Raw genomic sequence first — 25698 nt, 5'->3', positions numbered from 1 at the left:
TGCAACAAAGTTGCAAGGCTCAGCCAATAAGGACAGGGGACGCTGACAAGCCATTAGGCCTAGGCCAGCAGTCATGTCCCCCTTCCTTACCGGTCCAGGGGGGCCCTTTCCAGTCTTTATTAAAAACGCTCATTAAACATTCACAGCGCTGGCAGAAAAAGTAAGCGAGCCCTTGGATTCTGGGACTGCTCAATAACCTAAAAAAGCTGAATTTCTGACCATTAAAAGTACTGAAGCCGAAGCAAAAACTCATTTACACGTCCGTGCAGTTACATGACCCTAAACATATAAGCCTCTGTCTTCTAAGCAGCTAAAAAGCTCTCATATTTGGCCTTTACTTTGTTTTGTGCCTCCTTCCGTATCATAGCAACCGTTAGCTTCGCCTGGGCATGCACCGTGATGTCACCGAGGCAGGCATGCTCTATGATGTCACAGAGGCAGGCAGCTGTAAACAGGAGGAGCGCACAGCCACTCACCACTACTGCTAGCGACACTTTACCAAGCAGCACTAGAGAGAGGAGAATTCACTTGCAAGAGGAAAACAATTGACTTGCGAGAGGAGATCCGAGTCGGAGATTGTTCAGAGCTAATCAGCTTGTTAGCGCCCCCTAGCGGGGGGGCACTGAGTAGCGTCTCCCTGACTTTTATTCTATATTTACAGTAGTAGGGAAAGGTAAGCGCCCCCTAATTTCTACCTGGCAATGCCCTTTATAGCGAGGGGAAGACCTGCGATGAGCGGCTTTACTCCTCCTGTGATGATGCCGGATAAATAGGGCCGTTCTTCCATTATTTAGCGGTACGATCCCTGTTAGAGGTCACCTGAGTCTCATTTTTATTTACTGTTAAATGAAGCCCCCTCGTCCGGTGTGGGCACCTGTATGGAGTTAGATTGAGTGTCTGTGTTCTTTAGGACAATTTTTCGAAGCATTTTTTTCACCAGATTTGTCTCTTTTCAGGTCCACCATGTATTCCGCTATTTTCAAGGTTTGCGTGCTTTTGGTTAGCGCCATTGTCAACCGCCCATTGCTTCTGCCAAGTGACAATGACACCGTGACCGACGAGGCCCTCGTCCAGAGACTCCGAGAGTACGAGGAGAACCTCAAACTTCAGGAACAACAACTGGAGGAGCAAATGAACTGCATGGAGGCTGCGCATGAGAAACGTAAACTCTGGGCAGCGACGCTTCTGCTTTCCTTGCTGTTGGTAGAAATCCTGGCGATAGAAATCATCTTCAGCCGTCCAGGAGACCAAGACGATGAGCGCCAGACAGACAGCATTTTGGAAGAGCTGCTCAAAAACCCCGACGCAGCAGCATTTTATGACTTCCGTGTCCCTCCGGCCGGCTACGAGGCTGCCGGGAACGGGGATTTAGCAGAAGATTCAGCGGATGAGGAAGAACAGGAGGAATATTTGGATGCTGAGGAACCTGAACTCCCTACTCAGTGACTTTACTTTGCACGTTCCTTCTGAGATCATGCGGACTGAACATAGTTCACAGCAGAAAGTTCGTTAAGATAGTTCGTTAAGATAGTCCGTTAAGATAGTTTGATAAGATAGTTTGATAAGATAGTTTGATAAGATAGTTTGATAAGATCGCATTAAAAGAGTCTTAAACTCATTTCGCATTTTACTTCATTCTTTATAATATAGATTTTTATTTTATTGATGACAAAGAACCGCGGTTCCTGCATTCGATGCGTTTTTCTATTGGGTGTCCGGATTTAAACTTGGTGTCCAAGGAAAACGGGGGCATAAACTTTGCTCACAGGTGCGGCGTTTAAAACGGAACATTTACTGAATAACCGTATACCGGCGTTTGATTTAACCCCTTGACGACAACTGATTATTAAATTATTAATGGCTTTTAATCATTCCAATGACAGACATAATGAAACCTCTGCCCTAGAATTCTCCTCATCAGAAGTTTCAAAGAAAATGTTTTAACATGTGGACCAGCACCGATACCCTACAAAGAGATGGGCTTTTTATCTGCAGAAGCTCCTCCATGGGGGTCTCTTTGGTCCCGCTCTAGAAAACTCTAGATGTATCCGCAATGTGTGGTTTGCATAGATTTAAAGCCGCTATTAAGAAGCAGCCACCCCCAAAAAAGATAATGGTTGTTTTAGAAACAGGTCTAATTTACTTCTGAATATAACCGTTTCTCACAGACCTCTTGAACTGTTAATTAAATTTGCCATTAAAAATTAAATGATCTGAATAAGTAGGTGTGAGGCTTCTCATCTCAGGGATCTCCATAAATCAAATCGTGTTTTTTTTTCTGTTGCTACCCTAGCAATTTTCATCTTTCATACGGTCTGATTTCTCCAAGGGACTGCGTCTCCGAGATCAAAAAAAAAAAAAAAAAAAGAAAGGAAGAGGGGGAAAAAAAAGCACAAGGAGGGGCGAGAGGAATATATTTAATTTCCCTCGATTTGATTTTCCCCATAGAGTCTACGGAACCGTTCGCTATCACAGCAGGAGGGGGTATATCGTATCAACTGCGAGAAAGCTGTGTTTATACAAGATTTTAACCACCTTAAAAAGAAAAGCTTTTATTTTTTTGGACACAAAGCTGCGTGTGGTTCAAACAACATTACTGCCTTACTCCGCTTATATACGCCGTACGATCAGCCTATTTCCAGCAAGATGGATTTCTTTCTAGATAAAGCAGTATAGCCCCGACGTCCTAGATAATAAAATGTGTATCTTTTCCATAGCCGGGTCCGGTTGAAGGTGGATACGATACTATGTGACACCTATGCCTTTATAAACGTTTCTCCCCCTGATAATAATATATTTGTCCGGTGGTAGGGGTCGGATTGTTGGGATGTTCAATGAAACCCCTTTGGAAGGTAAACCTGTATTTATGAGGAGTGGACAAGTATAAAAGACCAATAGGAAGGTTTACACAGACTAATATCTGCAATCAAATGGCGATACAGGATCCACCTGCTAGGAGTGGGATTTTAATTTTGATATGATTTATCTGGTCTGACATCACACACGTGTGGGGGAGAGTACTGCTATACCACACTCCACATATCTTTCTGTATTACTAATAAAAGTGAGACAGAGTGAAGAGATAAGAAGAAAGGGGCCTACGAGGAACCTTAAATATAAAAAGATAAGGTATTTCATGGCGTTGACCCTGTGTGTCGCTATAAATGGAGCAGAGGATGATGTTGGTTGTTGCAATCATCAGAAGGAGCTGCTTCAACATCACAGCTCAGTTAACAAAACCTGGCAAATATGGCATTTTAGGTCCTCATCCTTTGCCACCAATTATAGAATGTAAATCAAGTAGACCCAGTCTGGAAGGCCGCCATTACATATGGGACAGCTGGGATTGAGGCTGCGACTAAAGTCGGTGCAGCGTTTGGAGGAGCTTAATGCAGTAACCTTGCTCTGGGTGTCTTCTGCATAAACGTTGGACCGTTGGAGGTTCCTATCACATATAAAGAGTTTCAGTGAACCCAGGGAGGCTGCGCTGTACAGCCAGGGGTAGTGGTGGCCAATACCTGCCACATGTAGCTGTTTTGAAGACTGGTATAAGGGTCAAACACACCTCAATTACTCAGAAATTACTCAGAAATAACACAAATGTTATAGAGACAACTGGCCATATAAATAAAAAAGGTGTTTGGGGTAACAATTAAATATAGGGATATTAGTGGAACACTTCACTAGAGGCCAAGGTACAAGAACTGGTCTTTAAAGGAGGCCTCGACAAAGATAACCTGAACTATGGTCAAGTCAGTATTGTAAGCTTGCAGGTACATTCAGAAACTACCTATAATTGTGTCTGATTTTTTACTATGCATAATGGCTCTAGTTTTAGGATAGAGTAGTTATCCTATTCAGGTCAATATGAGTGTTCCCAGTACGGTTGGCTTTTAGGGGAAAAAAAATGATTAACGGAAGATAAGAAAAACGTTTGAACCAGCAAGCCGTGTTAGGAATGGGCACACGCTTGGATTCCTGTCTAGGGTCAAGTGTGGAAAGAAAGCAATATTAACCTTGTGTATCCACTGATGTAAACACCACTTATGGAGGCATTTCCAGCTGAACGCAATGGAATCCATCAGCACATGGTCTCATGGGGGCTTTACAGAGAGAGAGAGAGAATGGTGCCATGTTGGCTTTAAAAAACAAATATGCAAACTGGTATATGAAATATGGTCCTGGTCATGAAACTTCCATAGCAATTCTGGAACCCCTATGCATTTTGGAGCAGAGAAACATTCAAAGGGTTAACAGGAATCCAGCAGAGCTGTATTATTGTCAGCCCGGGATGATTCGGTATATACTGCACTACCTGCTCCCTTGGGCTCTAAATGAAAAAAGGAAGCCCACGCAGACTGCAATTCGCTCTCTGCCACTAATTAGGGTGCTTATACTCCTCATTTTGATGTGGTGAACACTTTATGGGTAAGCTGTAAAAAAAAAAGAAGCCATAAAGGAGACGGGTAGAAAGGGGGAGTAAATTCAAGGAATGTATTTTACTCTGAGGACACAATTTGAAATAAAATAAAACAGGAAAGAAAGGGATAAAGAGGAGGACACTTAGTTGTTATTTGCATTGGAGCTGCAAGTAATTTGATGTAATGTACGGTATATCAGACAAGCCGGCACTTAGATGGGCATATACAGAGCGGAGAACCATCTGACATCTGCTACATTTTATTTATCCTAATAGAAATGTTTCTTGAGTTCATTACATTACCAATCATTCTCTGCTAATGCTTTAAAAGCAAATGTGCCTCAGTGTTCCCACTTCTGAACTTTATGGGCTTCAGCGAATATTCGTTAATGGCAGAATTAGTCGGAGGGCACTCGAAGCTGCCTTTTGGCTCTTTCGCCTTTCGAGTCGGTGCTAAGTGCAGCCCGTTGTGGGTTGTTGTGTAAATATACTGTCCGTACGCACACAAAATAAAAGCCGGGTGGCCCATTAGGAGATGGATCTTAACCTTCAGAATCTAACAAGAGGAATGGGGAGAAAGGCTTGTTTAAGACATTGGCATATAACAAAAACTGGGGTAAAAAAAAGAGCAACTCTACCTAATGGGCCTTAAAACGTAACACCCTCAAAACGACCTTCTCCTTATCCCAAGACATTGCTCCTGGTATCACAAATAGGCAATTCTAGTGTCATTTAAATCAGATTTCATTATAAAGGCAGCACTAGAAAGGCCAAGTCCTGTCAAGGTATAGATCAAAAAGCAGCAGTTTAGTTTCCCCTCTACTGACATTGTGGGTTCAAAAGATGAACCTGGTCAGTACCAAAAGATGACTATAATGATCCTATGTTAGACACAAAGCTGGTTAAAAGCATCTACTCTGCTGAATTTTATTATCTTCTAACTAAATGTTGAATGTACTATATTCATAATTATTCAGGGAATGATTAATTTTCATATGGCAGGAAAGCAGGCTCTGATAGGTTGCTGCTATAAAAACTAAAACAAATTCTACAAAAAAACAGATCTTAAAAGAGTAATTAAATCTTCACTAATAGTACTAACATATCTGCTACGGTTAATTTGTCGAATATACATGATATCATCATTAATGATGTTCCCTCTAAGTAGAACAGCATCTTAAATGCCGTGCAGCTTCTGGTTACAACATCCCCAGAATGTGACCCATTGCATATAACCAAACATCGGCATACAGTTCTATCCCACTTTTTGTATAAGGGTAAATGGTATGCTGAAGCGTCACAGAGGATGAGGTCCACTTCATGCCCTCGAGACTTAAAAATGGTCTCCCTGGATTAAACTATTAAATTGGGAGAATAAATGTTGTATTATAATATACATATTCACGTATACACTTAAAAGTAGGGGTCTTAACGAGGCTTAAGAACTTTCCACGAGTACAAATAATTCCGGGAAGGGTCTCAGAAGCATGGCGCGCATTTTCAATTAAGCGTTCTAGATGACCGGGAGGTGATTCTCTGTGTGAATCTCTTCTTCCAGGATAATGATATCTCTACAGGAGGGGAACAAACGTGAATCCTAATTCATGCCTCCTCCCGAGACAGGAGAGGAAATTATCATATCATTGTATCCCAAGGACAGCGCGGCGGAATGATTACCGCTCACATCCCTCAGAACTATTATCGGAGTCCACAATCAGAGATAATTCCGGGCGCCCCGAATACCGAGCGACTCCACCAATTAACCGACAAAATTTTTTTTACCCAATCATTTTGAGCATTCCGTGTATTCCATAATTCATACATATACTTTCAAAAGGGATGGGAACGGAAGAGATTCCTCCATTTACATGGCAGTTTATCGCAATAATAGTAGGCACCAGTAGGTTACCTGTCACTCTCGGCAAACCACACGAAGAAATATGGACGCGGCCAAAAAACGACTGCAAGCTCGGGATGATAAGCAGGACACATTGCGCGCCAGACGGATCTGGCTGTCCAAAATATAATTGTGTTTCTGGAGCTGTGACATAAGCCGACGGAAATCCACATTCCAGACACATACATAGAAACCATTTCTACTACGCTTTCAGAGATAAAGAAACACTGTCCATGCTGGGGTCTGTGCTGTGTTTGAAAGGAATTAAAGAAAAGAAAAAGTTCTCTTCTTGGCTTCGTGTTCTACACTTTCTTACCTTCACAGTCATTAATCACAGCCAAATCCCTTTTCTGGCAATTGGCAGTTCTGAATAAATTTATAAAGATTTTTCGAGGGACATCAACAATGCAGCAACCGTTCCGTAGCCCGTGTCTGGACAGATGTAGCCAATACTTCTTCGGGAATAAAACTAAGAGTTTCAGTTTATATAATCAACATTTATTTGTCTTTCAAAAGAACCCTCTTTGTAACCTGCATTTGTCGTCCCCTGATGCCCCTCTTTTCTAGGAGCTTGGAATATTTGTTGGGTATGAGGGGATCTACAGCCCTAAAAACCGCAATGATGTGTATTGAAACAACAGAAAAATGTGTAAACTAAGCAGGGTCCTTCTTCAAATTTTCACGTTATGTACTACTTGTTATGTCCTGTAACAAGTCTTAGTACAGCCCCACTCCTTAGCCAACCATTTAAAAAAAAAAAAAAAACATTTTAAGAAGACGTAACTTGCCATGGTGTGCCATCTAAAATGGCCTGACAATTCTGCCAAGTGTTATAGGCCAATGGAAGAATGAATCCCACGATATAAGGAAAGCTAATATATGTTGATTCGGTTATTAATTAGGTCATTATAGTTATCCTGCATAGTTCCAAATTCTGTTTACAGAGAAACGTAGACTATTATGGCAGATACAAACCATTTGGCCCATCTAGTCAGCCCAAATTACTGATGTAAGGACTCAACCCTTAATCCGCTTATCTACCACCTTTAATAAAGTAAAACAGGTAACCAAGCTAATTTTACCAAACGCACACAAACCCGCGGCCAGCCAGTGGAAGAGCCTGAATAAAACCTGGAAGATGTTAACCATGAAATGGCTTGAGGTCATGCTTTTGAATTATGTCACCCATTTCAAGAAGAAAGAGAACACTAATGAAGTATCACAAACGACCCCCAGAATCAGACCCACACCTACTGCAATTAGGTGATGATTTAGTGGTCACTCAACATCATTCCATCGCTTTAGGTATTGTATTAGTTTTTGGACATCAATTATTTTAAGTTTTCTCACTATACAATTTCTTCAAGGGGGTCAAACAAACACATGTTTCAATTTAAAGACCAAGCAACTGGCTTCTAACAGGACGGTTATTAGCGACAAAAGAAAGTACGAGTCAGCCTCATTAATTAGTAATAACCCTATCTGAAAGCTTTCTACTATAAGCGCTTCTGAGCAAGAAGTGTACTATTCATCTATACACTGCCACAAAGCCACTGACTTTAAATGAAAGGGACAAAACACACACACACACACACACACACACATTATATATATATATATATATATATATATATACACACACATATATATACACACACATATATATACACATATATATATATACACATATATATATATACACATATATATATATACACATTATATATATATACACATTATATATATATACACATTATATATATATATACACTATATATATATATACACATTATATATATATATATATATATATATATATATATATATATATATATATACACACTCCATATATATATATATATATATATTTATTTATTTATTTATTATTATATTATTATATACAGGAGACAAAATACAAAAAGGATTTGGTGAAGCTTTATGGCCGTGACTATAGAAACAGAAAATGTCAAGGTCTGTGTACATTCCGCAAATGAAAGTGAAATTATATAAAAGCTGCGGCTAATAAAAAGCGAATGAGTGTTCTGTGTGTCTAGCTTTCATTTATGGGAATAAAAATCCACAAAAACATTGCTTTATGTATGTTTTTCTTTTGGCAGATTTAAGCTTTATTGGTCGTATTATGAGAAGGTCTTTCTGAAATGTTCATCTCCTCTTGTTATCGAATGGACACTTTTCAGGGTTTTGCTACCAAGCAAACACACATTTCTCCCCTGTTTGTGACAAACTGTTTTTAAAAAGGATCTTATGGTTAAAGAGAGTTGTTCTTGTCCTCCCTATAAACATTGTTTATTTATTTTTTTACCTTAAAATGCTTTGAGACCCCAAGGATCATCTTTCACGTAATTAGCAAAAAATAACAATAAATAGGAACTATGTAGGTGGCTTCCCTGGGTCTCTAGGTCAGTTTCCCCTTCCTACGGGCAGGGTAGTAGGGTTTGGCCACACCCACTCCCCTCCCATTCCCCGCCCAATGAAGGCTGTCTGGAGCTAGCCCCACCCCTTCAAAGGGAGAGCTCTCGGTGCCCACATCATGGCTCCATACAGTTGTTGAAAATAAATAACCTCTCCTATTCCATGCCCTTTTGGAGACCACCTTGAGAAATCTTGTTTGAGAATAACTGTTTTAGGCAATCGTAAAACATGTCGACAGTGTCGGTTTGAGCGCCCCGCTCCCAACAGGCTACCGTTTCTATTAACAAATATTTGCAAAAATGAATGTATGAGGTGAGGATGGATCATGCATATTTAGTTTGTTCTAATTAAACAGCAGGACCTCTTTCATCAAGAGCTCTTGGTGTCCCTTTAATTTATGTATTTTTGAATTTGGAAAACATATTGTTCCTCTGTTGAGATAAACAAGTTAAGACATGCTCTGTGCTGATGTCAAATTGTAGATATGTGTATACGCACAATATTTTTGTGCGTTTTGAACATGAACATATATTAACCCTTTTAATGCAGTTGAGCAAATGTCACATTGTAAATGTGTGTGTTATTTTGGCACTGAAATTGTTAAATTCAAATAAATAAAAAGGAAAAAATTAGTAGTGAAGACTCTCTCCCTTCATTTTGGGCTGAATTTACAGATGAAACCAAAGAGGCTGTCAATAGCGTTTCAATGGCGGCAAGTTGAAATTTTACATATCATAGCGACTCATTGTGTTGCATTATTATTATTATTATTATTATTATTATTATTATATATTGATTTTATATAGCACCATCTGTACAATGTGTAAATGCAATTCTTCTTGCCACATTTTGTTACTTTCCTTATGTTAACAGTTTTGGTATCCAGATATTATTTACCTTCTTTTCAATGCTGGCCAACTGCTCCTTATGGAAACTATCTAAGCGTTTGAGCTCTGCCTCCTTGCGCTCCAGTTCTTTGGCCTACGGAAGCAAAGACATGGCAGTTTTAGGATGCCCAAGCCTGTTCCTTGGCAATACAATAAATACAACAAAGAGGAAGAACCACAAAAAAAAGACTTTAATCAACTGAGGGAAAAAAATAACATGACCGTATTTACATTTTTATAACATTGCAGCGGCTTCAGATATTTTCATTGAAAAACTGCTTACTATGGAACTAATTATGCAGGAGACATTTATTTTAAAAAAAACATAAGATTTAAAAAAATAATAATAATATATAAAATGAAAAGTAATAGAAAATCACGTTCTATAAAAAAGTTGAAACATCTTATGAGAAGCATCTATGGAAGATGTCAGATACAAGCTGGGAGATACGTTCTATGCACGAGAGACAGGTGATATAAGTAGAACTCACTGAAATTCAATGGTTAACGGAGTTTATTATATTTTTTATTCTTTTTTAAAAAGTCTAACAACATCTATGTTGTTGATTATTTTGACTTGAATACCAACATGAGAGTCCCCAAGGGCTAGGTAGCTGGAAATTTGCTGGGCTTTAATTTCTGATGTAGCCTTGCGAGACATATGTTTATATGGCTGTTAGAACCAGGCAGAATTAGAGAAGCGTGTTTAATTTAGAGTATATAATTGGAATAGAAGGAAGCATTCATCTCAAACACAGAGCTCCTGGACAACGTCAAACGTATACCTTATGGCAAAGGCCTTCGTAAGTGGGTTGCACTATTAAGGGCTGTGGATGCGTTGGGGTGAAAAGGGATGTCGGCAAAATATGATGTAGTAGCATGGACAGGACTTTGCCCAAGGGGCAAATAGCTGTCTCTAGAAGGCTGCCAGGGGTCTTTAGGAAGAAATAATATATATGAAGGCTGGCTGCTTCCTTGCTCTTCCCAGGAGCATCCCAAGATGGGCAAGGAGGGACACTTCACAAAGTTTAGGCTGAGCGTATCTGGCAATAAAAATGGCCTCGTCTGGCTTACCGTATTTTAAATGTCAGCTTCATCTGACACTCAATGAGCCTGACAGAGTCTCCGGCAGAAATACTGCAGGCGAGGAACGCTTGAATAGAGAGGGACCCAACTAAAGATCACTTCAGCTCGAAGATGCCAATTCAAATTCAGGTCAGGACGGGGGTGACGAACATCATTCTGAAAATGATTTGTTTGGCTGGATGAAATGGTGGAATTTTTTTTCGGTTTTTTTTTGTTTTTTTTTACATATGGCAGACAGCAGCTCTTTGTTTGTCCCTTTTCTATCTTACAGGAAATTAACATCTGGAAGAGTTTCAGAATCTTAAGAATGGTTCTTTTTGAAAGAGCCACGCTTCTGGCAAATGTTGCCTATGTCTAAAACTTACATAGTACTAAGCAATGTCAAAGAGTCCAAGTTGGAGGAGAAAAAAAAACTTTAAAATTATAATAGGAACACAGGTAGTCAGCGCATAGCTTCATCCCATTCGGGATGTTTTCAGTAGAAAGTTGTGATTATTTTATTATTCACTTTAATCTATGGTTTTCAGGAGTTTTTCAAAAGTTACAAAGATCTAGAGATCAAATAAAGCATAATGCAACGAAACCCGTAGATATAGGACCGCTTCTGGGTTTTTCGGTTTTTTTTAACAGAGACTTAAAGGTATTCCCCAGTCCATGTTGGATCTGAAGGGCTTTGCATCTCTAAACAACGGTTGATATTTCCTGAACAGTTTGAGGTTTCCCAATGGGGAATTTGCCATAAGGATGAAGTACTTGATTGCCAAGAACCTAAATAGTGATCGTAACAGGTTTTTTAAATCTGTCAAAGGGCATTCTGGCACTTTTTGTATGCACACCTTCCATGTGAATGAATGTTTGAACTTATCATTCACGCTAGCAGCGACACTGTATGTGAATGAATGGATACACCATCAGAGGAATCCCTCTGCCAGGTAGGGACATACGTGACTTCTTAACATATATTAGAGCTATCACTTGGACCCTCATGGTCTAGGCTTAATGTTCCTACAGATATGACTAACAAAAACACAAAACCATCTGTTAAAAGGGCTGTGCTTACTAAGAAGTCCTCCATATTACACAACATTACGCTAAAGATAATAGCTATTCTCTTCAAATCCATGTATTCTAAACACTTCAGTCACATCACGGCTATATGAATAATAGCTTGCTAATTTGTGTACAATTTGCAGCTAAGGGATTCCTGCATTAAAGATGCACTCGCAGCGAAAGGGTTTCTTCCAAGAAGGGGGAGATCTTGCTTCTAATTACAGCCAGCATGTGCGCATCTGCATATGGTTTCCAGGATGGCAGGCCTGGATTTGGGGAGTGTAAATATTTCTCAGTGCTAATGATTTATAATAGGCACTCGGGGCTTTCTTTTTTTGTCTTAGGTTCAGTCTAATTTCTGTGTGTGTTTTTACTTCTGCCAGCAAAAGACGCTCGGAAACAATGCGCGGAATTATTTGCATTTCCCTTAAACAAACAGCAATGGCGTCGGTAACGAGCACCGCGTCAGCCTCTTATTAAATGAAATGTTATGTCCACATGCGTGCAGAAGAGGGAAAAAAAAAAAAAGATACAAAGATACAAGAAAACATACGATTAAAAAGTCAACTTTCAAACTGTGCTAACAAGGAATCTCTGCTGATTTGGGTTGAGCCGCTTGCTCGTACATCCCGGTGACAGCGAGAGTCAGACTTTAACCTCTCTGACTGCGAGAAAGCTTGATTAGAAGCAAAGCAAAAAAAAAATGTTTCAGCTTTTAATGAACATTATATATGCAAAAACTCATTAGGGAGAAGACCTGTGATCTGCGGACTGCACATTCTAACCAATGCGAAGGTTATTCCCGGTAATCGCTGTCTGAAAGGTGTAAGAGGGTGTAGTAATTGGCGTCTGCAATTAACACCCTTTCATTTTAGAAGGTTACTCTCTTTTTTTTCCATATTTTTTCTCAAACACTTAGCTGATTTATCCAGCGGTTCTCTATATGGTCAGACCTGCTTCTAATGACGCAATCCCTTTTTTTTTTTTTTCTTCTTTTTAGTTCAAGACACAGAGCGGCTAATAAACTGTTTTTTTTTGTGCAGGTCTAATAGGATGGGCTGGTTTGTTGCCCTTTTACAAAGGTTCACAGGCATTCAATGTGCGTAGGTGTTTGTTGGAGGCGCTGGGTGGTGGGTTTTCCAAGGCTTGCGTGTTGAGGGGTTGTGGTGGGTCCAAAACATTTGTCGATGTACCTTGTTTAAAATATCTGTTGGTGTTCTCCTCTGTCGTGTTGAGTGCTTGCGTTGTTTAATATCACATATCCGCCTGGGGAGCGTGCGGATAGCGAGACCTGCAAGCCCTGGATGCTACTGGGAATTGCTTACAACTCAGCTATTGTGACCACTGGACCCCTAATAAAACGCAAGAAATCTTTATCAAATCCCCCAATGAAGGCAAAAACTGCATGTATTCTGCTTTGTAGAACTAGATACATTAGGGTCATCTCCAAGGACTCTGGATCTTGAGGTGCTTCTTCTGTTGGCTGCAAAGTATGTTGTTGATAAGTATCTAAAATCATCTTTTTGTTTGTTTTTTTGTTTTTTTTTTGTAGATAGAAACATAAAAAAAGAGAAAGAAATTAAAGAGACTACAGTTCCCACCAAGAGTCCCAACACAGTGACAACATGACAAGGAAAATAAGCAACATGAGCCAAGCAGCGCTTACCCATTCATCCATATCCGCAGGCTTTGCAAAAAAGAAAAAAGGGGGAGAAAAAGAGAAAGGGGGAGGGGGAGAGACACAAAAAAGAGGATGTCAGTGATTTATTGAGTCGGAGTCCATGCCGGCACACAGCTCCGCATGCACCAGATGTACAGAACATTTATGGAATGGAGAAGATTAGAACAGGGAGTGATGGCTGTGCAGGTCGGGCGCAGATATCTCTATAGATTTTACAAAGACTCCCAGAGAGTCGCAATGGGCCATCAAACAGCAAGTTTGGGGTTAAAAATCTGTAGCTGGGGTCCTGCAAATGTAATTTTGTTTTCCTGCTTTCCTTTCTTTCAAATATTTTTTTTTATTCAGTTTATTTCTAAATAGGTTAAAAGGTAAATAAAGAATGAGAAAGTAACATGAATGGCGAAAATAACTTACAGAAGGAACAGGACTGTGTTAAACCTTCACCGGTGTCTAGTCAGAATACCATTAATGGATCCCTTTGTTCATTAATTGGTTGAAAAGGCTTAGCATTATTTTTTTATAATAATGAGCACCTGACCTAACGAATTTAGGGAAAATGATGTATCAGACGGGACAAAGCGGTGTCCAGCCCTTCTTTCCGATTCATGCGTGGAACCATCAAGCAGAAGCCAGGTCTTTCGCGTGAGATTAGCCGTCCACTTGCTCCACATCCTAAGCTGTCCTAAATTGCCATTTGAGGCATAAACAACCAGAGTATAAAAATAATTCAGTCGCTTGAACAAAATATCAAACAGCCATAAGATGGAAGAATTCAGAGAGGTGGCAATGTTCTTGAATCTAATGTTTTCTTTTACTAAAAGGACTGCTTCAGGGTCAGGTAGCTCACCGGGAAAATACACATTTCTCTATATATTGTAAAACATAACACTTCTACATTAAAAATGCATCCGTTCATATAAGAATAGCTATTTTGGGGGGTGGGGTGGTGTGTAATTAGAAATAGAAACCTACTTTATAGTAAGTTCTAATAAAAAGCCACACTGTTTATGGACGGTTGATGGTTAAATTTCCCAACATCAACAATCCTTCGTCCATCACATCAATAGCAGCCCCCAGTTAAAAAGACGTATTAACACTAAAACACAACGTAACGCATGGTTCTACGTTATAAAAAAAAAATATTTTAATTAATATTTTTCCCCCTTAAAGCTGAAAATGGCACATAAATGACGTTTGAATGGGGAAGTCCTACCAGTTTCCGATTATTTCTTTTAGTTCTATTCCTAATTGCTTGTATGCCTGACAGACGCAGAGTACTATCACACTTACTTAATCCTTTGCGCTTTAAGTCCCTCATTGCCTGTGCCGGTTGGATGTCACTGCTGATTTTTTATTTTGGACGTTGTAAACTCATATGCCTCACCTGTAGTAAAGTAACTCACCAATACAGCTTAATTAAGTAGTGGATTCCATGACTTTACTGCCCTTACTGTATAAGTAAAATATTGAGTGTTTTGCAAATGCCTGCCTTCACCAGCATTTGTGGATTAGTCGGTGACTAAGCAATGTGCTTACGCAGGTAAATCCCTAAAAAAAAAACTATTTTGCAATGTCTCGTTCCTTGGGGACCAGGGTAATCCTTCAAAGATAAATATATCTTGTTCTTCGGCATTTTTAGGAAGAGTGATGTAAAATCATTATTAAGGAGTGGCAAAGCAGTGACATCACTGGTGATAGGTCAGAGGGGTGGCAGTTTGCCCTGTTGGGTGGAAGGGCTCCCCACTGCATCTCTGCTTAATCGGCCAGTTAGGGAGATCAGATACCTCCCTAACCAGTCAAGGTACAATATGGAGGTCTGTGTCCATGTGGAACACCCTAATTAGTTTCTTGATCTAGTACCACGCATCCTTCTGAGGAGTAGAGCTTAGAAAATACATCATATCCTGGTGCTTAACAGATAGGATGGCGGTAGCTCATGGTAGACGATGGGAAGCTGCCTTTGGCCAAGCCTAGAGCAGCCCCCAACCTAAATACATCACCGAGTGCTATAACAAGATGGGGTACACTGTAGACAAGCTTCTGAGCCACAAGGGGGACCAGGAACTCTACATAACTAATACTAAGTGGTCTAAAGAGGGCCTGGGAAGATCTGGGTCTCCTTCAGTACCGATTTCTTTTTTATATTGCTTTCTGCCATTCATATTTCATGGTGCTGGGTTGTGGTATCATCAGCTGGTGCCCTGATTCTCAATGTGTTTCCGGATAGGGAGCAGGACAAGAGAGATAAAAAAATAATACAAACAAGAAAAAATGTAAAAATAAAAAGAGAAAAAAAAAGGTGTTTACTACCATGTAACCTTAAAGTCTAATTGTTGCTGTGGTCTGCAGAAAGCCTGTTTATGATGAAGAGAGCTGTTTACAGTCCCACTTGCATAAAACATGGTTTTAGAGAAAAAAAAGTAACAGAAAAAGATGTAGAGGCACCAATAATGAGTTTAACCACCCGGGGTCGTAAATGATGCTCGAGCAGACAGATTATATTGACAAAAGCACAACATTTTTCCTTCCATATTGACAAAAGCAAACTGTAACCAGAAGGCTTCTTCTCCCCTTCAGATATCCATAAAATATCTGGACATCCAAACTACTACTTTCGAGGTGTTGTAAAAAGATGCATGGCAGCATCCCGAGCAGTTTCCCCCTAGAAAAGCTAAAATAACTAAAAAAAATTAAACCATTTTCCTAAATACAGCAGGTTTTTTATTTTTTTACAATAGCTCTTAAGCCCGTGGCAAAAGAAAAAAATATATGATTGGCTGAGAAATAAATTGTAAAGCTATGCTTAATGGGTTTGGTGCATGAAACCTGTACAATGGCCCTTTAGATCTGAAATCTTGGCATAAAATAGAATCTTGAATGAAACCAGAAAGTAGAGAAAAGTTTTTATCTGACTCAGGGACTCATGAGGTGTACAAATGTCCTGAGATGCCACCGTGGCGACATATCGTGAAGCGGCTCAGCTCTCATAGCTGCCTTATTCATTAAACATTTGATTCCAAGATAGGGTCCTGCATACAAGCCTCCAGCCAGCGCCCAACTCCCGAGACGAAGGCTGTGACTGTACGACCGCGTGGAAGATAATGTATCCGGAGAGGCAATCCAACGCTTGGCCAAGGCAGACCGGTTAATTAATCAATCTTTAAGTTCCAGGCATAATCTGTCAGCCTGAATTAGACAAGTAGAGAAGGTGTGCTTGGAAAGAAATGTATCTCTCCACATTTCCTAATTAAATAAATGATATCCAGCGTGAAAATGCGGAAATACTCAGGCATGTTTAAGTCAACGGCGCGAGCAGCTAGGTGCAAGCCTCGTAAATCTTCACACCTGTACGCTCCGCTGACTCGATCTGCCACGTCTTCATCTACCTCATCGTTCATCCTGACTGCGAAGGGGTCACTCATTGAACTCCTTCCCTTCCACACCTTTCTTGCATTAGCATATCTGTTGCTTTCGTGGTCATCAAAATTCATAAAGTTTTGCACGTTTCCACTCCATTGAGACAATCTGCGTTGACAGAAGTGCCCCCCCCCGCTCGTCTACCCCCCCCCTATGCCGCCTCTCTCTTTCTCCCTCGCTAATTTTCTGCAAAAGTCTGCGAAGCGCAAAATTGCAGACATTTTAAATTAAAGACAGAAAAAGGGAGAGAACCTTATCAAACAAGCATTAGCATCATCCGAAAGTCTTTAAATGAAACCAGGCAAAGCAATATTACAGATCCCAAGAAAAATGAGAGTGTCCAACATTCAAACTTTCGGGGGAGACTTCTGACTGTCACCAGAAACTAAACAGACATAGCGGTTGGAGGCAAAGTGGGTCTAATAACAAACTTAAAGGGTCTGCAGTAAGTTCTATCATTAGATGATTAGGTGAACTTCTGCTACCTCAGTTCCTAGCAAGTTCTCCTAAAATCAGTGTTTCTTCTGTGAGCGGCACATCATGCAAGACAAGATTTACTTGGATTTGACCACTCGAGATAAGCCCACACTAAGATTTGGGGGTCGTTGGGATCAACAAGGACTCAACTTAGGACATCTCTATGGTTGGAGAATGGTGAGCTCATCTCTATGGTTGGAGAATGGTGAGCTCATCTCTATGGTTGGAGAATGGTGAGCTCATCTCTATGATTGGAGAATGGTGAGCTCATCTCTATGGCTGGAGAATGGTGAGCTCATCTCTATGATTGGAGAATGGTGAGCTCATCTCTATGATTGGAGAATGGGGAGCTCATCTCTATGGTTGGAGAATGGTGAGCTCATCTCTATGGTTGGAGAATGGTGAGCTCGTCTCTATGGTTGGAGAATGGTGAGCTCATCTCTATGGTTGGAGAATGGTGAGCTCATCTCTATGATTGGAGAATGGTGAGCTCATCTCTATGATTGGAGAATGGGGAGCTCATCTCTATGGTTGGAGAATGGTGAGCTCATCTCTATGGTTGGAGAATGGTGAGCTCATCTCTATGATTGGAGAATGGGGAGCTCACTGAACACTCCTATTGGTTTCTACACGAAAAAAGTTTTGAATTTAGTTTGGCGGGATTTCCTAAACAAAGGCTGCCTGAACCAATCAACAATCAGCATTTCTATAACAGGAAAAAATGACTTAATGGGGAAAAGTCATCCAGATCTCATTAACAGGTCTGCTTGCTTTGTCCACACATAAGGTTTGCTCTTAAAACATATGAATTGCTTATTTTAACATACAGGTCATCATGTAGTTTTATTTTTTTAGAACTGCAAAACGTAGGATTTGTGGAAGATCTCCAATTTCTGTTTTAAAGAAGAAATCTGATGACCCTGACCTCGGCAGGAGTGGGTTTTCTTGAAGGCCAAATCCACCTCCTCAGCAAAGGGCAGGTTAATTGCATTGTGGATGTATTCATAGTTTGGCACAGAAGAAACACGAAATGGGCAAATCCAACTGAAAGGGAGACTCGTGATTAATTGGCCTTTTTAAATTGTAATTATGTCATTCGACAAAACCCATGAACATTAATTTACAATTTGCCGAGTGAATAATTGAATAATTACCAGTTCCGTTGAGCGCAGTCCACACTCAGCGCGTTAAAAAAATAATAATAACAGAAAATGTTAAAATTAACAATTATAATGTGAAAAAAAGAAAAATTTATTTTTTATCCGCTTCATTTGTTACCCGTTATCCTCAGAGCAGGGGGTGCTTTATTACTGTTACATATTCGCATTTATGTTTAAAAGCATCCATATTATATGACCCGTCTGGTTCGTGTAGTTGATTTTTTTTTTATTAAGTTCTCTACGAAAGTTTAAAGTTAAAGTATTTTTATTGATGTCTATCAGTAAAGAGATAGCATTGAGAAGGCTAGACTTTATCTTCTACCTTATACTTCTGATACACCCTAGAATCATTTTAGACCCTAATTAAGCCATGTCGGGGGGGTTAAGATTTAAAGTTGTCAAGAAATGGGTGGCAGGGAATGCGGGGAACACAGTTTGTATTACTCAACCTCATGCAGACATTGAGCGTATTCAAAAGCCGGCTCTGAATCTGACTGGTGGTAAATATATCGTATATCAGGATGGGGGCTGATGCAGAAATATCCCAGGCATTTGCAATGGGGACACCCCCAAAATGTAAAGCGACCTCAGCCATCATACACATTACAGTGTGGTTACAATATGATTGTTGGACTGTCCCTTTAAATCCAAGCATGGGCTTTCGGACTGACAATGGGAATACTGGTAAACCAATTGGTTACTGGATACTGCGGTCTACATATTAGTAGCAGGGCCATTGCTTGCCGCTATAAAGAATATATTCATATCATTCAGCAAATAGCCACTTAATACACCAAAAATTTCACAAATCTAAACACTGCTAGAGTATAATTTCCCTTTACAGCGGACGTGCGGAGCTGCAGACCATTCAGACTCCATTAAACCGGCATTTTTCTGCTTTCCTTCTGCCGAATAAACTAAAAACATATGCAAGCATTTTTGTTTTTACGAGTTCATAGTGACGGCATCCCTAAAAAAATCTAAACCAGAAATCAGGAATACCGAAATTCTTATTTATTTTGGGCAATTTGCGCGTCACTAAAAATCTGAAACCGAATATATGAGGTTAACGCGGAATCCTGGCCAGCGCGTCCCGACTCCAAATAAACTCTTTTGGCTTGACGGTGTAACGCTACAATGACGATCTTTTTATACTCTTCATTTTCAATGGAATTATTTATTTTTCCTGGTTACTCTGTTTACTTAGTGAGAGGCAGCGAACAAGGTCGCCGATAAAAGCGAACGGTGCTTAACGGGGATTCAAGGATAAGGCGGCAGCTTGTGTTCTGTCCTTGCAGCCTAACTTGATGGTTCCCATTTAAACATGCAGCGGAATATTCAACGCCGTTTGCATTCGGTCGGTGATCACAGATAAGCGACCTATTCGAGCGTCGGATTTTCATAATGCTTAGCAAGCCAAAAATCAGCCCCGTCTTCTGTATTTTGTTGGGCTTATTTATGCAGGCGTCTCATCAAGAGCCGTGCGTCAGCTGATGAATGAACACTTTTCATCGAGCAATATAATGCAGCAAAGCGAGGGAATGATCTACGTCAAGTGTTAAGATGGTTAATGCAAGCGGTTATAATGTAAAATTAGAGGGATGGAGGCTTAGATGATATATACTGAACTTTTACTTTACCCATAGAGCAGCCTCCCAGCAGAAGCGGTAAAGACTAAGACAGTAGGGGGATTTAAACATGCATGGGATAGGCATACGGCTCCTGAATCTCAGACGAGACCAACGACTGGTTAAGGTTTGCGTCTTTACAGCTCGAATGGTTCTTTCTTAGCTGCCAGCAAGTTTTATGCTTCTATGTTAGGTGACTTTTAGTAGCCGGAAGGACTGGCCAGCCGTCCGAGGGGTTACCAGCAAAATCTCAAGTTCCCACTGAACCCACCCCCGGTACTTTTTAGACTGTAAGCTCCACAAGGTAGAAGCCCCCTGCCCGAATGCACACATTTCTACCATGCCGCCTTTATTCTGCTATCATTGAACAAAAATCAGTTTGTGTTATATAAAAGTAGACGTATTTACACATATTTGTATATTATCATAAATGTTATGGTTTTGTTTAGAACGTTTATCAATATTATTATTCCGTATGTTTCTTAATGTATCTTAATGCTGAATAAAAGCGGATAAGATTGCTTAGGTAATAGCTGAGTGATGATTGCAATATGTCCTACAATCTATAGTACAGCAAGTGTACAAAAACAATCATAAAATAAGTGTTAACATGAGGATAAAAGCATGTATTTTCATTCCCTGGGGGTCTCGGGGGTTTTTACACCAGTCTTAGAGTAAATGAGCAGATTCTCAGCCTTATCTAATTAAGTGGAATCACAGCCCAAATCTTTGATGCCCCCTTTGGTGCTTCTGCTTCCAAAATTAATTATTTCAATTAAATTCCCTTCAAAAGAAGATTCTAAATACGTTGGCATCGGTAGAGGTAGCAGCGGAAACCCACTGACCGCAGAGACGGCGTTAACGGGGGGAAGGCACCAAGATCACAGATCACATATCATCATAAAATAAAGGATCACATTAACAGAAAAGATCTGTAATGATACCAAACGTCACAATATCTCACGACACAGTAATAAAATATCACCAGTACTGCCGTCTCATTCCCAGAACGGAGATGGCAGCCGAAGTGCCGAGTATCCGGCTAGAGACGGCACTCAGAGTGAATGCGATTAAGTGACACATTAGTGGGCTAATCATTGAGAATGTATTAAGGATCCTTCTGGGAGTTTGCGAGTGTGTTTTACACTTTCTCTCCTGGGGACGGTCCACGGCTGACGGCAGCCTCTGCTTTCCCAGCGTAATCTCGCAGGAGACGCAGGCCGTGCGCTGTAAGGTCTCACTCGGGACCCGGACGATCGTCCCATAGACAGCCCCCTGAAGAGAAAACTGAGATGGATAGGTGGGGGCAAAGTGTACGATTAAAGGGAAACACACTCCAAAAATAAAAAAGGTGCTACAGATGTCCCAAGCCCTTTTACTGTCTCCACCACAGCCCTTTCTACAGGTGCCTTCCTGGCAACGCCGTATGGACGCCTCACACAGGGTTCTTATGGTCTAAGAAGATTACTGCTAAATTCTGAATGTTGGATGTCTTTCAAATGCTAATTACTGGATCCCAGACTGAAACACAATTTGTGAATGCCTTCTCAGACTCCTTGTAGCTCTCTCGCTGCCAACTACAACTCCCATCATCAAACGCCAATAGAGTGATGGAGCCGCATTCTACCAAAGCAGACAGACCAAACTGTCCAGCCCTGGTCTATATATTATGAATGAATAAATAAAATGATCCAAGTTTACTGGGTTTGTGTGGTCTGAGAACTGTTGATTTGCGTGACTGATTGGCACCGTATGTACTGCTTGGGCATAATATGGCTCCCACGGTAAGAGTGGTGCAGCGTGCTCAAGGACACAATTAGAAGCACCCACGGAGAGTGGCGACAGACAACTTAACAGTCAATTCCCTGTAACCACCTAAAAGATAAAGTAGGAATTAATCAAGATAATTCACCACTTTTAAGCCGTTTGTAGCATTAATAACTATAGTTTTTCCAGTTATAGCTCTATGCAGAATACACTTTACCTATAAATATAATTATTTTACTTTATTAACATAGACTGGATGCCATTAAATTCTATGTTTCTATTACTGTGCGTGACGCTGAAACCTAACCCAACTGTGAATACTTTACGTTCTGGATTCCAGAGGAGTATCCCCAAATCTCAGAATCTCCTCTTACTCCCAGGTGGACCAGTCGGCATCTCAAGATGACAGGTCCATCTGTACTCTCAAGGCTTAGTGAAAGACCCCTACGGACCTGAGGGCTGACATAATGATGTTAATGCTGTATACATTACCTGAACGTGCCCCAATTATGGGAGAAATCCGGTCACCCTACAATGTTCTCATGTCTATAAATGATGTTAACAAATCATAAGATAAAAAACCAATGTCTATTAAAGGGTAGGGGAAATGGTCCTCCCCTATACAGAGTGAGATATTGGATGCAGAATACATACATGCATGTGAAGTGTGCAATCCTCTCCTCCTACATACTACTGAGTGTATATAGCAGTACCTGGATTAACATGACAGCGTACAGTAACTCCTCACAATAAAACGATACCTGCAAATATATACTCTGTGGACCTCACTAACAGCCAAATGGTTAAGTGCCTCGTGGAACAAGGCAGCTGTTTGAAGCCTTTGAAGTCAGGCGTGTAAATAGCAGAAGCCGGAGTCAACACATTTCTGGGTCTCTCTCATTCATTATGATAGTGGAAACGAAGCCAGGGCTTGGGGGTCCCACCTGTGTCCTTAGACTGCCATCTAGTGGTGAGACGGAGGAAGTGAAAACAATGCAATGGAATGTTGGCTATCAATGTAGGAGACGCCAACAGGTCAGACATTTACATCCGAGTCCATTACGGTCCTAACGCTTGCTGGAATGTATTATAATTTCTAGATTGTGAGTTCCTTTGAGCAGAGCTCTCCTTACCTTGTATCTGTAGCACTGAATTGGTATGTCATGCACTACTTGTTATGTCCTGTTTACTCATTGTGCAGCTCTGCGGAACATGATGGTGCTATATATTTCAATAAATAAGAATAACAATAGGGTTACTCGTTTAACTCCTCGTTTTGTACATAACCGCTATATGTATGCAGAAGGTAGAATCATCTGGACGTTTATACAGAATAAACCACATTTGGCACCTGCCTTGTTCATGGTATGATGTGTGTGGGCGGGGCTATAACGGAGCCCTACCCTTTCTCACCATACTCCACCCATATGGTGTTTATTATCATTATTGCTATTATTTATTGATTTATATAGCGCCATCACATTCTGCAGCGCTGTACAATGGGTAAACAGGACATAACAGCACATAACACTTACAGAAACAGAAGGTAAGGAGGGCCCTGCTCAAACAGATTACAATGTTTAATACACACAGAGGGTTCTTACTTCTTGTCTTATTACTCATGAACTAAGCTAGTATTATTTCCACATTGGAATAATACAGTTACGTAGTTCTGTCTTAACCTTTGTCTGCTGAGCCAGACCAACACAAACAGTGAATTGGCATAAAACTATGAGATTAACATTACGTGGAGGAATCGCTACAGGTTTATTTCCAGGACTGTAGAATGGGAGCCATTAATCTATTATATGTGAGCGTACATAGACTGCCATTCTCCTCCATTAAACAAACAAACCCCCCGGAAAGCGCGGCTAAGACCATATCCTAAGCATATGCCATCTATTGATTGGGTGAGGAGATTAACCCTCGGTGTACAGTGATGCCATAAAATTAGCTATAAAATTAAACTGTCAATTATACCAGATTATTGCTAGTACACTGTGGGCAATAGAAGAAGGTTAAAGGTCAACTCCTGCAATCGATTCTGACTCTTTGCATGGTGCTTATTGACCAAACCCAGTATGAGGTTCTCTTTCTGCATCATATAATACAGAGTAAGATTTTTTTGTCTACTGGAATACAAGTAAAACCAGGGAGGGGGGCGAAGTGGTCCCCACCGTCTCTGAGTTACTAGGTTGCTAAGAGACGCGGTTCCCAAGAGCTTGCCACTTTAAGAGAATGTGAGCTGATGAACAAGATGCAAAATCAAAGGGCACATTTTATTCGGAGGGGGAGGATTAAATGTATTGCGAGGGAAAGGCGGTCTATGGTGGTCATTTGTCAAATGTGATGCCTGTTCCTAGCTGATACAATCTGTGACACGTCGTGGCTGCATGGAAAAATGTAACAAAGATAAACCGCCGGAATCAGGGGGTGGGCTGTAGGTGGCTGCCCCTTACTCAGCGTTACCAGAAGAAAGAAAAATCACAATAATAGTCAATCTGTCAGAATACGGTGTACAAAAAAAGACCATACTTCAAAAACTGGACCCGGGAGAGGTGGCCACAAAAGGTATTTCAACTGATCAAAGAGGGACACTTACTTTAAAGGATGTGGCTAAGGGTAAACCTTATTGAGATATGTGACTTGTGATAGTGAATACGCCATTTGAAATATCCTCATTTTATTGTGCTTTTTAGGGCTGTAGAACCCTGTGATACCCTCATACCCAGCAAACATTCCGAGCTCCTAGAAAAGAGGACATAAGGGGAGGAAACAGGAACATATAGATTTGAGACTCAAAGAGGGACACATGGGGGGCATGACCTATTTTCTAAGGTTACATACATCAAGACAGCCCAGGTCATCATATCAAAATATCTTTCTTATGCTGAGGAGGACATACCAAGACATTTTTGACAATGCTCTGCTTCCAACTAGTTTGGAGAAGACCATTTGTGCCCCAGCGCACAAAGCAAGCTCCATAAAGACACAGTTGGATGAGTTTGGGGTGGAAGAACTTGCCTGGCCGCACAGAGCCCTGACCTCAACCCCATCGAACACCTTTCAGATGAACTGGAACGGAGATTGTGAGCCGGGCGTCTCGTCCAACATCAGTGCCTGACCTCACAAATGCTCTACTGGCCACAAATTCCCACAGAAACTCTCCAAACTCTTGTGGAAATCCTTCAGAGAAGAGTGGAAGCTGTTAGAGCTGCAAAGTGGGGACCAACTACATATTAATGTCTATGTATTTAGAAGTCATCAAAGTCCCTGTTGGTGTAATGGTCAGGTGTCCCAATACTTTTGTCCATACAGCGTATCTATACATATATAAAATGTTTGCTCCCGTATTCTGGTTGATATCTATGCATCATCCTCTATCTCGACTTTTGGCCTTTAGTCATCATAAAGAAAATGTATCACACTTGCCGTTATATAAATGGCACCTTTATTGCATGCCAACCTTGAACACACAATATATTGTGAATATTACATAGAAAGCATATATCTGCAGTATCCGATTTGGACAATATGATAACAATGCCTATGGGCAACCCCGATGTACACCCTCCTTCAGATAATTTATTCTTTTAAAACATTTGACTTATCAGAAGGGAAAGCAAAGCGCTGCACGGCGGTGACTTCCCTGGCAGGGAAGTGGTTAACGGCAGCTGTAAGATTGGAAATTCCAATTAACAATGACCTCTTTCATATTTAATCACTTCTATGCGGGGAGAAACCTCTGCTTAGAGATAGGCGTTTTATTTTCTTCCTCTCTGTAGGATTATACCA

At 40.6% G+C, this 25698-nt stretch overlaps 1 protein-coding gene across 3 annotated transcripts in view; it reads right to left on the bottom strand.

Annotated features, from left to right (window-relative positions):
- CHCHD6 (coiled-coil-helix-coiled-coil-helix domain containing 6) overlaps nucleotides 1-25698 on the bottom strand; it is an 85640-nt gene that overhangs the window by 47903 nt on the left and 12039 nt on the right. For 2 of the 3 annotated variants that reach the window (XM_053469280.1, XM_053469277.1), the window contains exons 5-6: nucleotides 13440-13460; nucleotides 9648-9731 (exon numbers count right to left, since the gene is read on the bottom strand). In XM_053469280.1, the coding sequence (XP_053325255.1) occupies nucleotides 9648-9731; nucleotides 13440-13460 (105 nt within the window). The remainder of the gene's footprint in view (nucleotides 1-9647; nucleotides 9732-13439; nucleotides 13461-25698) is intronic. The other variant, XM_053469279.1, reaches the window with a different exon arrangement.

Source organism: Spea bombifrons, chromosome 6 (assembly GCF_027358695.1).
Source record: "Spea bombifrons isolate aSpeBom1 chromosome 6, aSpeBom1.2.pri, whole genome shotgun sequence".
In the NCBI taxonomy this organism is placed as follows: Eukaryota; Metazoa; Chordata; class Amphibia; order Anura; family Pelobatidae; genus Spea; species Spea bombifrons.
This window is presented reverse-complemented; position numbering and strand designations above follow the sequence as displayed.